The 17,192-nt window shown below is 41.4% G+C and overlaps 1 protein-coding gene across 2 annotated transcripts in view; it reads left to right on the forward strand.

The window, feature by feature from the left end:
* The window catches only part of LOC106584974 (GAS2-like protein 2A), a 49,069-nt gene that overhangs the window by 21,281 nt on the left and 10,596 nt on the right, over window positions 1–17,192 (forward strand). For both annotated transcript variants that reach the window (XM_014170661.2, XM_014170662.2), the window contains one exon: window positions 8,569–8,665. In XM_014170661.2, coding sequence (XP_014026136.2) covers window positions 8,569–8,665 — 97 coding nt within the window. The remainder of the gene's footprint in view (window positions 1–8,568; window positions 8,666–17,192) is intronic.

A 17,192-nucleotide genomic window follows, 5' to 3' on the forward strand; every position in this document is an offset into this window, starting at 1 on the left:
ATTGGGTTAGGGTTTAAAATGGAACAGTTAATATTTTTGCATAGATGCAAAAATGCCCTGGAGCAATTTCCTTTTGACTGTCAAATGTTCATATGCTGTTTTCATGGCTGCTTACACTGTATTACAATGGGGGCATGTAGCAAAACATGTTCCTACAAGGAAAACCAAAACGGGGTCAAACAAACAAAACATCTGGTTGATGATTAAAGTCCCCCAAACTACAGCGATTTAACTCTCCACAGTCCACTCTGCATATTGTTTACAATCTCCACTGATCTGACCTATTCCCAATGGTCTCTCTGCCTCTTAGTACCTCCCTATAGGCTGACCCAGACCTCCCTTCTCCCAAACAAGCTGGTCCAGCAAGACACAAATAGAGCTTTGGGTCATTTCCTGTGCAGGCCCTTATCTGGCCTGCTCGGCTGCTTGTTTCTGCAGGGCTGTGTGCCTCAGTCTGGGGCTCTGGGCCCTGCCTGGTATCACCACTGCAACTCTCTCGCCCCCTGCCATCAAAAAGGCAGTCTGCCTGATCGATTCAGTTTCACTTACCTCCCATGTACCTCCGCCCAATTTATGGACTCAACGGATGCCATTCCAAATCGTATGTGTTTCCAAGATGTCTGCCTTAATGCCTAAGGCTGTCAATATTGTCACTGTATTAGGAAGCTTAGACTTGCCCATAGATTAAAATGGAGAATCATGTAGGTCCTTTAAAAGCACAGTGTGTATGTTTGGGTTTAACAGCATGCCATTACACCCAATGATGTATATAAACCCTAAATTGCCGATTGCTGTGTTTTGGGCAATGAGAGGCTTTGAAGCCACCGGTCGGCCATATTGGCACTGCTCAGAAAAACAGTCCTCCATGGAAATGAATGGAGTTTTATAGTATTTCATTCAAATGTTTCAAGGACAAAATTACATGTATTTACATTTATTTAAATGTTTTGTTTGTATGTTTAGTTCACATAAGACAACGCAAAAGTATGCATTAAAAGGTGTCTATAATAGAATAAAACTTGGCAAAGACAAAATGTAGACATTAATAAATTAATTTCTAAGGCTTCCAAAATATATTTTCTAACCTTTCTGGCGCAGGCGTTCCGCTAGCGACCCACCTCGACAACATCCGGTGAAATTGCAGAGCGCCAAATTCAAATACAGAAATACTCAATAAACATTCATAAAAGATACGTGTTATACATCGGCTTAAAGATTAACTTCTTGTTAATCCAGCCACTGTGTCAGATTTCAAAGAGGCTTTACGGCGAAAGCATACCATGCGATTATCTGAGGACAGCGCCCCGCTTACAAAAGCATACAAACATTTAAGCCAAGTAGGAGTCACACAAGTCAGAAATAGCGATAAAATTAATCACTTACCTTTGATCTTCATATGGTTGCAGTCACAAGAGTCCCTGTTACACAATAAATGTTTGTTTTGTTTGATAAATTTCCTCTTTATGTCCCAAAAACTGTTTTGTTGGCGCGTTTTGTGCAGTAATCCACTGGCTCAATGGCAGTCAAAACATGCAGACAAATACATCCTAATAGTACCGGTAAAGTTCATCGAAAAACGTGTCAAACGATGTTTATAATTAATCCTCAGGTTGTCTAAATAATTGATAATATTGCAACCGGACAATTCAATAGAAAGGAAAAAGAATGAAGGGAGCGCAATCGGTCACGCGCGCAACAAGCTCTGCTTCATTCTACAGTCCACTTAGAAAATGGTCTCATTCTTCCTCATTTTTCAGAAAACAAGCCTGAAACAATGACTAAAGACTGTTGACATCTAGTGGAAGCCATAGGAACTGCAATCTTGGTCCTAACCCAATACATACTGTATATGCATTCAATTGAAAACTACACACATAAAACATATCCCACTTCCTAGATGGATTTTCCTCAGGTTTTCACCTACCATATCAGTTCTGGTATACTCACATTATTTTAACAGTTTTGGAAACTTTAGGAGTGTTTTCTATCCAAAATATGCATATCCTAGCTTCTGGGCCTGAGTAACAGGCAGTTTACTTTGGGCACGCTTCTCATCCAGATGTCAACATACTGCCCCCAAGCCATAACAAGTTTTAAAGGGTGGAGGAGCAACATGCTCTCACAGTCATGTCAGAATTAGACATTCATTCTCAAACATCAAATTATGAAGTTGTTCCAAACATCACATTTTCTAAGTGTTTAAGGTTAAGTTTAGGCATCATCTCAGAATTGTTAGGGTTAAGTTTAGGCAATAACACCGAAATCTTAAGGTTAGGAATTAACTGAAAACAAAAATAGTTTTTTTGCCTAATTTGAACATGCAACCTTTGGCACCAGAGGCAGATGCTTACATCCATCCCTGTTGCTCTAGCTAAACCGAAACCTAGTTTTTAAAATGTAACCTTTATTTAACTAGGCAAGTCAGTTAAGGACAAATTATTTACAATGACAGCCTAGGAACAGTAGGTTAACTGCCTTGAATGTAACAGCGCTTTCTGTTGCCCCTAGATGCCGGTTTACGCACCATGTCCCCGATGTCCTTAGACATAGGACATTGAATACTGACCTGTATCACAGGTGACATGACTGGGGGAATGCCAAGATGGAGGTGTGGTGGCTTCAAAACACCCCCTGTCAGTCAAAAATAAATACAGCATGGAAAGTATTGGTCACATGTTTATGAAAAAAATATAATAATCCGTATGCAATGTTGCATTCCCTCCTCCAAGAGGTGTACGTAACACCCTGCTACACTCAATTTCCCGTGGAGTGAAAGAGGTGTGCGGGTAAGGATGATAGCGGTAGAGAAAATGACCATTTATAGGGAATTTATTCTTCCTTCACACGGTAATTTGGGGAAAAGAGGCTGGACAGAACCAAAACAAAGGAAGTAAAAGTTAAGAGCCCCCTCTCCTACCTACCTACCTACCCACTACTTACTTATTCTTAATGCCACCTGGCGCACTAACCAAAATACAGGGGGTGGTCCACCCAAGTCTTACCTAGTGTGCAAAGACAGAGTACATACTACGGGTATATGTATGCCCGCAGGCCGCTTGCCTAAACACTCCCAAGGTGCCTCCTTCCCCCCCTGGGAACAAAAACAGAATAATTACTAAGAACAATTTCAATAATCAAAAACAGTCTTTTTGACATAAACATACCTCTGCAGGACCGGCTACAAACTACTTTACAACAAATTATACAGACACGCAACATACAAAGAAGCTCTCCCTACCTCAAAGGAACCCCGGCTGTTCAAGCTGCAGAAGGAGTTTGTAATTGCAGACAGCTGTATCCCCTGACGAGAAGGCGGGGTCAGAGCTCCAATCTGCAATGGGGCCGACCAATCAGCTGCTTTGGACTTCAGGAAGCCATTTCCTGAAATACACACATTCAAACACATACAAACCCAAAACAACACAGAAACTGGGGAACGTAACATGCACAAAAAGCTTATTTCTCTCAAATGTGCACAAATTTGTTTACATCCCTGTTAGTGAGCATTTCTCCTTTGCCAAAATAATCCATCCACCTGAAAGGTATGGCATACCAAGAAGCTGATTAACTTCTATGGGCTAGGTGGGACCACCACAGCCAGTGAAATATCAGGGCGGCAAATTCAAAAACAACAAAATGTCATAATTCAACTTTCTCAAACATACGACTATTTTACACCATTTTAAAGATACACGTCTCCTTGATGTAACCCCATTGTCCGATTTCAAAAAGGCTTTACCGCGAAAGCAAAACATTAGATTATGTTAGGAGAGTACATAGACGAAAATAATCACACAGCCATTTTCCAAGCAAGGACATGTGTCAATAAAACCCAAAACACAGCGAAATGAAGCACTAACCTTTGACGATCTTCATCAGATGACACTCTTAGGACATTATGTTACACAATACATGTATGTTTTGTTCGATAAAGTTCATATTTATATCCAAAAACAGCATTTTACATTGGCGCGTGATGTTCAGAAAATATTTTGCCTCCAATACTGCCGGTGAATCAGCACAACAATTTACAAAAATACTCATCATAAACGTTGATAAAATATTAAACTGTTATTCAAAGAATTATAAATGAACATCTCCTTTATGCAACCGCTGTAACAGATTTCAAAAAAGCTTCACGGGGAAAGCACACTTTGCAATAATCTGAGTACTGTGCTCAGAAAAATACACCAGGCAATACAGATACCCGCCATTTTGGAGTCATCTAAAATCATAAATAGCATTACAAATATTCACTTACCTTTGATGATCTTCATCAGAAGGCACTTCCAGGAATCCCAGGTCCACAATAAATGTTTTTTTGTTCGATAAAGTCCATAATTTATGTCCAAATAACTCCTTGTTGTTTGCGCATTCAGTAAGCTACTCCAAATGTAGGAAGCGCGCCGAAAATTTCACGACAAAAAGTTTTATTTACGTTGAAACATGTCAAACGTTGTAAAACATCAATTTTTGGGCCTTTTTAACGTAAAACTTCAGTAATATTCCAACCGGACGATTCCATGGTCTTGAAAAACGTTATGGAACACAGCTACCTCCTCACGTGAACGCGCGTAATTGTGGCCTGTCATTCTCTCGGTCATCAGACTCCAGGAGGTCTTGTTCGCTCTCTGTTGACTGCAAAAGCCTGAAACACGTTCTAAAGACTGTTGACATCTAGTGGAAGCCTTAGGAAGTGCACATTTAACCCTAAGTCACTGTATACTGAATAGGCCCAGTCTTGAAAAACTACAATCCACTTCCTGGTTGGATTTTTTCTCAGGTTTTTGCCTGCCATATGAGTTCTGTTATATTCACAGACACCATTCAAATAGTTTTAGAAACTTCAGAGTGTTTTCTATCCAAATCTACTAATAATATGCATATTCTAGTTTCTGAGCCAGAGTAGTAACCTGTTTAAATTGGGTACGTTTTTCATCCGGCCGTGAAAATACTGCCCCCTAGCCCAGACAGGTTAAACAGCATGATCATTACACGGGTGCATCTTGTGCTGGGGACAATTAAAGGCCACTAAAATGTGCAGTTTTGTCACACAACACAGTAGATGTCTTAAGTTTTGGCATGCTGACTGCAAGAATGTCAACCAGAACTGTTGCCAGAGAATTAAATGTTAATTTCCTTACCATAAGCTGCCTCGAACGTCGTTTTTGAGAATTTGGAAGTACATCCAGCCGCCCTCACAACCGCAGACCATGTGTAACCACGCCAGCCCAGGACCTCCACATCTGGATTCTTCACCTGTGGGATTGCTGATGAGTATTTCTGTCTATAATAATAAAGCCCTTTTGTGGCGAAAAACTCATTCTGATTGGGTGGGCCTGGCTCCCCAGTGGGTGGGCTTGGCTGCCAAGTGGGTGGGCCTATGCCCTCCATAGATTAAGGCCTAATGAATTTATTTCAATTGACTGGTTTCGAGGCTTTCATCGCTACAGGTCTCTGAGAGGATGTGTGTGGTGGTTGTTCTATCCTCCAAGACCTACACTGATGGAGAACAGATTATAGCGCAGGGGGCCACAGCTAACTGTTTCTACATAGTAGAATCTGGTCAGGTACAAATAACAATGAATACGAGCAAGTTGAAAAAGGAGGAGGGAGAAGGGGTGGAAGAGGAGGTAGAGATTGCCATGTGCACCAGGGGACAGTACTTTGGAGAGCTGGCTCTGGTCACCAACAAGCCCCGGGCTGCTTCAGCGTACGCTGTAGGAAACGTCAAGTGTCTAGTGATGGACGTGCAGACGTTTGAGCGTCTGCTGGGCCCCTGCATGGACATCATGAAGAGGAACGTCGTCAACTACGACGAGCAGCTGGCCGCGCTGTTCAGAAGTAACACTGGCATTCACGACAACGACACCGCGTGATAGAATACACTCGGCAAAGACAGCTGAGACATGATGTTTTTATAACAAGGGACTCCTAGACTCTCCTGAGGGGCCAAATACCCCTGATACTGATCTGCTTTATTATCAGTCTGCTTTAACACACATCTCCCACTATGTTAATATTACAGTATTAGCAATCAGACCATTTTAGATAGAGGTTTGTTCATACTGCAAACTCATACTTCATATGAGATTAATCCCATTTGTATAGTTTTAGTATTTTGTATGATACATGAACATAGTGACCTTTAGATTCATTCCTGGCCTTATATCCAAATGGTACATATTAAGACACACTTCTATCAGGTTTGTCTAATAGGTGAAGTACGTGTGGCTCAGTTGGCAGAGCATGGTGTTTGCAATGCCAGGGTTGTGGGTTCGATTCCCACGGGGGACCAGTACGGAGAAAAAAATTTATGAAATGTATGCATTCACTACTGTAAGTCACTCTGGATAAGAGCATCTGCTAAATGACTAAATTGAAATTGTTGCATTTATATTTTTGTTCAGTATATAAATCATTGGTTACACCTCAGTGAGACGTTTCGTGTTAAGTTTCTTAAAGCTTGTATGACTGACTTTGTTTTTAGAAATATCTTACTTGTGCAGTATGTTAAACCTAAGTGTAATGGCTGTTTTGGAAGCAGGTAATGTTAAAGTGTTATCTCGAGTGCAGCGGCTGCATTGGAATCATTAAAGTGTTCAAATTCAAAGTGTAGTGGATTTATAGCAGGTAAAGTGTTACACTCAAGTGTAGTATTGGCAGTGTGTTTGAAGCGTGCCTTTAGATTGTGTGTAGGGGAGCAGTTTCTCTGTCAGATTAACCCCCCTCAGCACCGTCTCCGCCCTCTCTTACTGAGGAGGACAGTGATTATGCATATCCCCCAGCAGCCACTAGTTCAGCCTAGCCAACACGCTTCACTATTCATCTGCAGGGAGGAAGCTAGCCTGCTGGCAGCCACCATCAAGCCAACAGGCCCCATTCAGCTGCCAAAGCCTCACAATAAGCTCAGGCTAGAGGAGAGAGGGAGGAAGTGAGGGGAAAAAAGGGGGATAAATAAATGAAGGAGAGCGAATGGGGTGGACCCGCCCAGGGAGGTCACCCCTGTACAAGTGAGGGGTGCTTTGAGTTGTGGTACAGCGTCAGACGAGCCATGAACTTAAAACTTCAATCTTGAATTGGGAGGGATTTGTTTTACTCCGCCCCCATTGCAATTACAAGTCATCTCTGTTCCCCATTGCCATAGAAACAGGAGTTGGTTCTCTAGAGTTGTGGAGAGTGGGATATCCCCCCCATCACTGATGGATTGGTTCAAAGATGGCTGCTGAGGCAGACAACTGGAGCATCACTGGTCCAGGGAATAAACTCATCCTTATCATGGTCCTCACAGTTGGTCTAGGTCAGGCAGTGGACCAGCTATAGACAACAGGCCAGAAATAGAGAATTAGCTGTTTACCATCACGTGGGAACGGCTATGAATAAGACTAACCATCTCAGGACAGACAGTATAGTAAGTAGTAGTAGAGTAGCAGCAGAACCAGAGATAGAAAAGAAGAAGTAAGGCAGAGGAGGACAGCTGTTTTGCAGACAGACATTGTGTTGGCGGTGGTGGGCACGTTGAAGAGCAGCCGAGGACGTGGTGGAGCAGGAGCAGCTGTCCTGTGGGTAGTGTCCTGTCCTGAGTTTGGGAAGCCATGTGTGGCCATGTGATTTGGTGCAGCCTGGCTCACTGCCAGCTCCAGCTCACACACCGATGCACCCTCGTGTCCTGGCCTGGCCGCAGAGACACGGGCACAGCCCCTAAATGAAACATGTGGCTGGCAGCAGTAGTTACACAACCCAGAGAGGAGGCAGGCCAGCGTGGCTTTATCCACGGGACCATCACATCAGGCTAAATATACAGCCTCCCTCTCTGCTGTGAGGAACACGTCTGCCTGCAGGGGAGAGAGAGATAGAGACACTATCTCTTCATACTCTGGGCTTCTTTCTGTGCCTCAATGTGCAGAGCTCTCCTCTCTTTTCCTATCCCCCATTCTTCTCTCTCTCACCCTCCTCTCGTCTCTATAGCTGAAATCGTAGCAGAGAGGAGGGGAAGGATGAGATGTCACCCCCCCACTCTGAAAGCATGGGGAAGCCAGCTGACAGGAGGGGAAGAGAGGAGAGAAAAGGAGAGTGTCTTTCATAGCAGTGTGCCTCTTATTGTTTTCCTCTCTCCTTTTAATTGTGTTGGCATGGCGATGAACAGTGGTCATAATGGCAGCAGCTGGGGGTCATGTGGGAGGCGGGAGGGGGCATTGGCACTAGCAGGAGTGCATCTGATGGGAGTGTTACCTAACTTTGGGGGCAGGGACTCAGGGCCAAGCGCTCAGCATGCTGCCCCACATGTAGGATTTACCTATCTATTGACTTGATCTACGGTCTGTGTGGTATCGCACCATGTCACTGGGTTTAAACATCACTTCAGTTTTTTAAACAGTGTGTGTGCTTTTGTGTGTATGTGTGTGCCCGAGTGGTTGTGTATGTGCACTTGGTTGTGTGTTTGTATGTGTGTGTGCACTAAGCTTCATAGTATCAACTCTCTCTCTCTAGTCTTCATTATGAGAGTGCATGTGTGAATGGATGCTATGTTTGTCATTGTTGTAACCTTGTCTCTCTCTCTCTCCTCAGGTCCTACGTACTCATGTGATGGTGCGTGTGGGTGGGGGATGGGACACGTTAGAACACTATCTGGACAAGCATGACCCCTGCCGCTGTGCCGCCTTCGGTGAGGTCACCTCTTCCCAAACAACCAGCCTGTTACACTCTATAGTCACTGAGTTCTATTGTATTATATTGTACAATATTGCATCTCATTCTCAGTCTGTATGGGGCTCACAATTGGTTTACATAGTATCCATTTGAGCAGGTTATGTGATATAACTCAGGTCAGGAGTGGTACACAAGTTTACACTGTAAGGTTTATGCAAACCTGGGATTATGTGATAGGTTCCTTTGACATAACTACAGTACATAGTGCTACTATAGTGTTACCATTGTGCTACTATAGTTCTACCATAGTGGTACTATAGTGTTACCATAGTGCGAACATGGTTTTACCATATTGCTACCATAGATCTACTTACCATAGTGTTACCATAGTGTTACCATAGTGCTACTATAGTGCTACCATAGTGCTAATATGGTCTTACCATAGTGGTAGTTACCATAGTGTTACTATAGTGCTATCATAGTGTTACCATAGTGCTACTATAGTGTTACCATAGTGCTACTATAGTGTTACCATATGTTACTATAGTGCTAACATGGTTTTACCATAGTGCTACTTACCATAGTGCTACTATAGTGTTACTATAGCGCTATCATAGTGTTACCATAGTGCTACCATAGTGTTACTTTCGTGTTACCATAGTGCTAACATGGTTGTACCATAGTGTTACCATAGTGCTACTTACCATAGTGTTACCATAGTGCTACCATATTGTTAACATGGTTTTACCATAGTGCTACCATAGTGCTACTTACCATAGTGCTACTATAGTGTTACCATAGTGCTACTATAGTGTTACTATAGTGTTACCATAGTGCTAACATGGTTTTACCATAGTGCTACCATAGTGCTACTTACCATAGTGTTACCATAGTGCTACCATATTGTTAACATGGTTTTACCATAGTGCTACCATAGTGCTACTTACATAGTGCTACTACAGTGCTACCATAGTGCTACCATAGTGCTAATATGGTTTTACCATAGTGCTACTATAGTGCTATCATAGTGTTACCATAGTGTTACCGTAGTGCTACTTACCATAGTGCTACTATAGTGTTACCATAGTGCTAACATGGTTTTACCATAGTGCTACCATAATGCTAACATGGTTTTACCACAGTGCTAGTTACCATAGTGTTACCATAGTGCTACTATAGTGCTACTATAGTGCTACCATAGTGTTATCATAGTGTTACTATAGTGCTACCATAGTGCTAACATGGTTTTACCATAGTGCTACCATAGTGCTACTTACCATAGTGTTACCATAGTGCTAATATGGTTTTACCATAGTGGTAGTTACCATAGTGTTACCATAGTGCTACTATAGTGTTACTATAGTGTTAGCATAGTGTTACTATAGTGCTACTATAGTGTTACCATAGTGCTACTATAGTGCTAACATGGTTTTACCATGGTGTAGAGGTCGACCGATTAATCGGAATGGCCGATTATTTAGGGCCGATTTCAAGTTTTCATAACAATTTTTTTGGACACCGATTTGCCGAATAAAAAAAAAAATTATACACCTTTATTTAACTAGGCAAGTCAGTTAAGAACACATTCTTATTTTCAATGACGGCCTAGGAACGGTGGGTTAACTGCCTTTTTCAGGGGCAGAACGACAGATTTTTACTTTGTCAGCTCGGGGATTCGTTTTTGCAACCTTCCGGTTACTAGTCCAACGCTCTAACCACCTGCATCACTAGTTAACTACACATGGTTGAGGATATTACTAGTTTATCTAACGTGTCCTGCGTTGCATATAATCGATGCGGTGCCTGTTAATTTCTCATCGAATCACAGCCTACTTCGACAAACGGGTGATGATTAAACAAGTGCATTTGCGAAAAAAGCACTGCCGTTGCACCAATGTACCTAACCATAAACATCAATGCCTTTCTTTAAAATCAATACACAAGTATATATTTTTAAACCTGCATATTTAGTTAATATTGCCTGCTAACATGAATTTCTTATAACTAGGGAAATTGTGTCACTTCTCTTGCGTTCCGTGCAAGCAGTTAGGGTATATGCAGCAGTTTGGGCCGCCTGGCTCATTGCGAACTGTGTGAAGTCCATTTATTCCCAACAAAGGCCATAATTAATTATGACATAACATTGAAGGTTGTATAATGTAATAGCAATATTTAGACTTAGGGATGCCATCCGTAAGATAAAATACGGAACGTATTTCGAAATGATAGTTTCCGGATTCGACCATTTTAATGACCAAAGGCTCGTATTTCTGTGTGTTATTATGTTATAATTAAGTCTATGATTTGATAGAGCAGTCTGACTGAGCGATGATAGGCACCAGCAGGCTCGTAAGCATTCATTCAAACAGCACTTTCATGCGTTTGCCAGCAGCTCTTGTTACCGTAGTGCTACTTACCATAGTGCTACTATAGTGTTACCATAGTGCTAACATGGTTTTACCATAGTGCTACCATAATGCTAACATGGTTTTACCACAGTGCTAGTTACCATAGTGTTACCATAGTGCTACTATAGTGCTACTATAGTGCTACCATAGTGTTATCATAGTGTTACTATAGTGCTACCATAGTGCTAACATGGTTTTACCATAGTGCTACCATAGTGCTACTTACCATAGTGTTACCATAGTGCTAATATGGTTTTACCATAGTGGTAGTTACCATAGTGTTACCATAGTGCTACTATAGTGTTACTATAGTGTTAGCATAGTGTTACTATAGTGCTACTATAGTGTTACCATAGTGCTACTATAGTGCTAACATGGTTTTACCATGGTGTAGAGGTCGACCGATTAATCGGAATGGCCGATTAATTAGGGCCGATTTCAAGTTTTCATAACAATATTTTTGGACACCTATTTGCCGAATTAAAAAAAAAATTATACACCTTTATTTAACTAGGCAAGTCAGTTAAGAACACATTCTTATTTTCAATGACGGCCTAGGAACGGTGGGTTAACTGCCTTTTTCAGGGGCAGAACGACAGATTTTTACTTTGTCAGCTCGGGGATTCGTTTTTGCAACCTTCCGGTTACTAGTCCAACGCTCTAACCACCTGCATCACTAGTTAACTACACATGGTTGAGGATATTACTAGTTTATCTAACGTGTCCTGCGTTGCATATAATCGATGCGGTGCCTGTTAATTTCTCATCGAATCACAGCCTACTTCGACAAACGGGTGATGATTAAACAAGTGCATTTGCGAAAAAAGCACTGCCGTTGCACCAATGTACCTAACCATAAACATCAATGCCTTTCTTTAAAATCAATACACAAGTATATATTTTTAAACCTGCATATTTAGTTAATATTGCCTGCTAACATGAATTTCTTATAACTAGGGAAATTGTGTCACTTCTCTTGCGTTCCGTGCAAGCAGTTAGGGTATATGCAGCAGTTTGGGCCGCCTGGCTCATTGCGAACTGTGTGAAGTCCATTTATTCCCAACAAAGGCCATAATTAATTATGACATAACATTGAAGGTTGTATAATGTAATAGCAATATTTAGACTTAGGGATGCCATCCGTAAGATAAAATACGGAACGTATTTCGAAATGATAGTTTCCGGATTCGACCATTTTAATGACCAAAGGCTCGTATTTCTGTGTGTTATTATGTTATAATTAAGTCTATGATTTGATAGAGCAGTCTGACTGAGCGATGATAGGCACCAGCAGGCTCGTAAGCATTCATTCAAACAGCACTTTCATGCGTTTGCCAGCAGCTCTTGTTACCGTAGTGCTACTTACCATAGTGCTACTATAGTGTTACCATAGTGCTAACATGGTTTTACCATAGTGCTACCATAATGCTAACATGGTTTTACCACAGTGCTAGTTACCATAGTGTTACCATAGTGCTACTATAGTGCTACTATAGTGCTACCATAGTGTTATCATAGTGTTACTATAGTGCTACCATAGTGCTAACATGGTTTTACCATAGTGCTACCATAGTGCTACTTACCATAGTGTTACCATAGTGCTAATATGGTTTTACCATAGTGGTAGTTACCATAGTGTTACCATAGTGCTACTATAGTGTTACTATAGTGTTAGCATAGTGTTACTATAGTGCTACTATAGTGTTACCATAGTGCTACTATAGTGCTAACATGGTTTTACCATGGTGTAGAGGTTCGACCGATTAATCGGAATGGCCGATTAATTAGGGCCGATTTCAAGTTTTCATAACAATATTTTTGGACACCTATTTGCCGAATAAAAAAAAAAATTATACACCTTTATTTAACTAGGCAAGTCAGTTAAGAACACATTCTTATTTTCAATGACGGCCTAGGAACGGTGGGTTAACTGCCTTTTTCAGGGGCAGAACGACAGATTTTTACTTTGTCAGCTCGGGGATTCGTTTTTGCAACCTTCCGGTTACTAGTCCAACGCTCTAACCACCTGCATCACTAGTTAACTACACATGGTTGAGGATATTACTAGTTTATCTAACGTGTCCTGCGTTGCATATAATCGATGCGGTGCCTGTTAATTTCTCATCGAATCACAGCCTACTTCGACAAACGGGTGATGATTAAACAAGTGCATTTGCGAAAAAAGCACTGCCGTTGCACCAATGTACCTAACCATAAACATCAATGCCTTTCTTTAAAATCAATACACAAGTATATATTTTTAAACCTGCATATTTAGTTAATATTGCCTGCTAACATGAATTTCTTATAACTAGGGAAATTGTGTCACTTCTCTTGCGTTCCGTGCAAGCAGTTAGGGTATATGCAGCAGTTTGGGCCGCCTGGCTCATTGCGAACTGTGTGAAGTCCATTTATTCCCAACAAAGGCCATAATTAATTATGACATAACATTGAAGGTTGTATAATGTAATAGCAATATTTAGACTTAGGGATGCCATCCGTAAGATAAAATACGGAACGTATTTCGAAATGATAGTTTCCGGATTCGACCATTTTAATGACCAAAGGCTCGTATTTCTGTGTGTTATTATGTTATAATTAAGTCTATGATTTGATAGAGCAGTCTGACTGAGCGATGATAGGCACCAGCAGGCTCGTAAGCATTCATTCAAACAGCACTTTCATGCGTTTGCCAGCAGCTCTTCGCAATGCTTCAAGTATTGTGTTGTTTATGACTTCAAGCCTATCAACTCCCGAGATTAGGCTGGTGTAACCGATGTGAAATGCCTAGCTAGTTAGCGGGGTGCGCGCTAATAGAGTTTCAAATGTCACTCGCTCTGAGACTTGGAGTAGTTGTTCCCCTTGCTCTGCATGGGTAACGCTGCTTCGAGGGTGGCTGTTGTCGATGTGTTCCTGGTTCGAGCCCAGGTAGGAGCGAGGGAAGCTATACTGTTACACTGGCAATACTAAAGTGGCTATAAGAACATCCAGTAGTCAAAGGTATATGAAATACAAATCGTATAGAGAGAAATAGTCCTATAATTCCTATAATAACTACAACCTAAAACTTCTTACCTGGGAATATTGAAGACTCATGTTAAAAGGAACCACCAGCTTTCATATGTTCTCATGTTCTGAGCAAGGAACTTAAACGTAAACTTTTTTACATGGCACATATTGCACTTTTACTTTCTTCTCCAACACTTTGTTTTTGCATTATTTAAACCAAATTGAACATGTTTCATTATTTATTTGATTTTATTGATGTATTATATTAAGTTAAAATAAGTGTTCATTCAGTATTGTTGTAATTGTCATTATTACAAATAAATATAAAAATAAAAGAATAATAATCGGTATCGGCGTTGAAAAATCATAATCGGTTGACCTCTACCATAGTGTTACCATAGTGCTACTATATTGTTACCATAGTGCTAACATGGTTTTAGCATAGTGCTACTATAGTGTTACCATAGTGCTACTATAGTGTTACCATAGTGCTACCATAGTGCTAGCATGGTTTTAGCATAGTGCTACTATAGTGTTACCATAGTCCTACTACAGTGCTACCATAGTGCTACTTACCATAGTGTTACCATAGTGCTACTACCATAGTGCTACTATAGTATTACCATAGTGCTACTATAGTGTTACCATAGTCCTAACATGGTTACTATAGTGCTACCATAGTGCTAATATGGTTACTATAGTGCTACCATAGTGCTAACATGGTTTTAGCATAGTGCTACTATAGTGTTACCATAGTCCTACTATAGTGCTACCATAGTGCTACTTACCATAGTGTTACCATAGTGCTACTACCATAGTGCTACTATAGTATTATCATAGTGCTACTATATTGTTACCATAGTGCTACTATATTGTCACCATAGTGCTACTATAGTGTTACCATAGTACTACCATAGTGTTACCATGGTGCTACCATAGTGTTACTGCAGTGCTACTATAGTGTTGCCATAGTGCTACTTACCATAGTGTTACCATAGTGTTAATATAGTGCTGCCATAGTGTAACCATAGTGCTAACATGGTTTTACCATAGTGTTACCATAGTGCTACTTAGCCTGGTGTTACCATAGTGCTACCATATTGTTACCAAAGTGTTACTATAGTTTTACTATAGTGCTACCATAGTGCTAACATGGTTTTACCATAGTGCTACTATATTGTTACCATAGTGCTACTATAGTGTTACCATAGTGTTACTATAATGTTAATATAGTGCTACCATAGAGTTACCTTTTGTGCTACTATAGTGTTACAATAGTGCTACTATAGTGTTACTATAGTGCTACCATAGTGTTACCATAGTGCTAACATGGTTTTACCATAGTGCTAGTTACCATAGTGTTACCATAGTGCTACTATTTTTTAAATCATTTTCACCACCAGGTAGGACAGTTTAGAACAAGTTCTCATTAACAACTGCGACCTGGCCAAACAAAGCAGTGCGACAAAAACAACGACACAGAGTTACACATGGGATAAACAAACATACAGTCAATAACAAAATAGAAAAATCTATATACAATGTGTGCAAATGTAGTAAGATTAGGGCGATAAGGCAATAAATTGGCCATAGTGGCGAAATAATTACAATTTAGCATTAACACTGGAGTGATAGATGTGCAGATGATGATGTGCAAGCAGAGATACTGGGGTGCAAAAGAGCAATAAAATAATAATACAAAAATAAATAACAACATGTGGATGAGGTAGTTGGGTGGGCTATTTACAGATGGGCTGTGTACAGGTGAAGTATAGTGTTACCATAGTGCTACCCTAGGGTTACCATAGTGCTAACATTGTTTTACCCTAGTGTTACCATAGTTTCACCATAGTGCTACCTTATTCAGGATCATGTCAATGGCCTGTTCAACCTCTCTTTCATATCGTCTGAGATTCCCAAAGATTGGAAAGCAGCCGCGGTCATCCCCCTCTTCAAAGGGGGAGACACTCTAGACCCAAACTGCTACAGACCTATATCTATCCTACCCTGCCTTTCTAAGTTCTTCGAAAGCCAAGTTAACAAACAGATTACCGACCATTTCGAATCCCACCGTACCTTCTCCGCTATGCAATCGAGTTTCAGAGCTGGTCATGGGTGCACCTCAGCCACGCTCAAGATCCTAAACGATATCATAACCGCCATCGATAAGAGAGAATACTGTGCAGCCGTATTCATCGACCTGGCCAAGGCTTTCGACTCTGTCAATCACCACATTCTTATCGGCAGACTCAACAGCCTTGGTTTCTCAAATGATTGCCTCGCCTGGTTCACCAACTACTTCTCTGATAGAGTTCAGTGTGCCAAATCGGAGGGCCTGTTGTCCTCTGACCTCTGGCAGTCTCTATGGGTGTGCCACAGGGTTCAATTCTCGGGCCGACTCTCTTCTCTGTATATATCAATGATGTTGCTCTTGCTGCTGGCGATTATCTGATCCACCTCTACGCAGACGACACTATTCTGTATACTTCTGGCCCTTCTTTGGACACTGTGTTAACTAACCTCCAGACGAGCTTCAATGCCATACAACTCTCCTTCCGTGGCCTCCAACTGCTCTTAAATGCAAGTAAAACTAAATGCATGCTCTTCAACCGATCGCTGCCCGCACCTGCCTGCCCATCCAGAATCACTACTCTGGACGGTTCTGACTTAGAATATGTGGACAACTACAAATACCTAGGTGTCTGGTTAGACTGTAAACTCTCCTTCCAGACTCACATTAAACATCTCCAATACAAAATGAAATCTAGAATCGGCAACAAAGCATCCTTCACTCATGCTGCCAAACATACCCTCGTAAAACTGACCATCCTACCGATCCTCGACTTCGGCGATGTCATTTACAAAATAGCCTCCAACACTCTACTCAACAAATTGGATGCAGTCTATCACAGTGCCATCCGTTTTGTCACCAAAGCCCCATATACTACCCACCACTGCAATCTGTACACGCTCGTTGGCTGGCCCTCGCTTCATACTCGTTGCCAAACCCACTGGCTCCAGGTCATCTACAAGTCTTTGCTAGGTAAAGCCCCGCCTTATCTCAGCTCACTGGTCACCATAGCAGCAACCACCCGTAGCACACGCTCCAGCAGGTATATCTCACTG

Source organism: Salmo salar, chromosome ssa24, assembly GCF_905237065.1.
Source record: "Salmo salar chromosome ssa24, Ssal_v3.1, whole genome shotgun sequence".
NCBI lineage: Eukaryota > Metazoa > Chordata > Actinopteri > Salmoniformes > Salmonidae > Salmo > Salmo salar.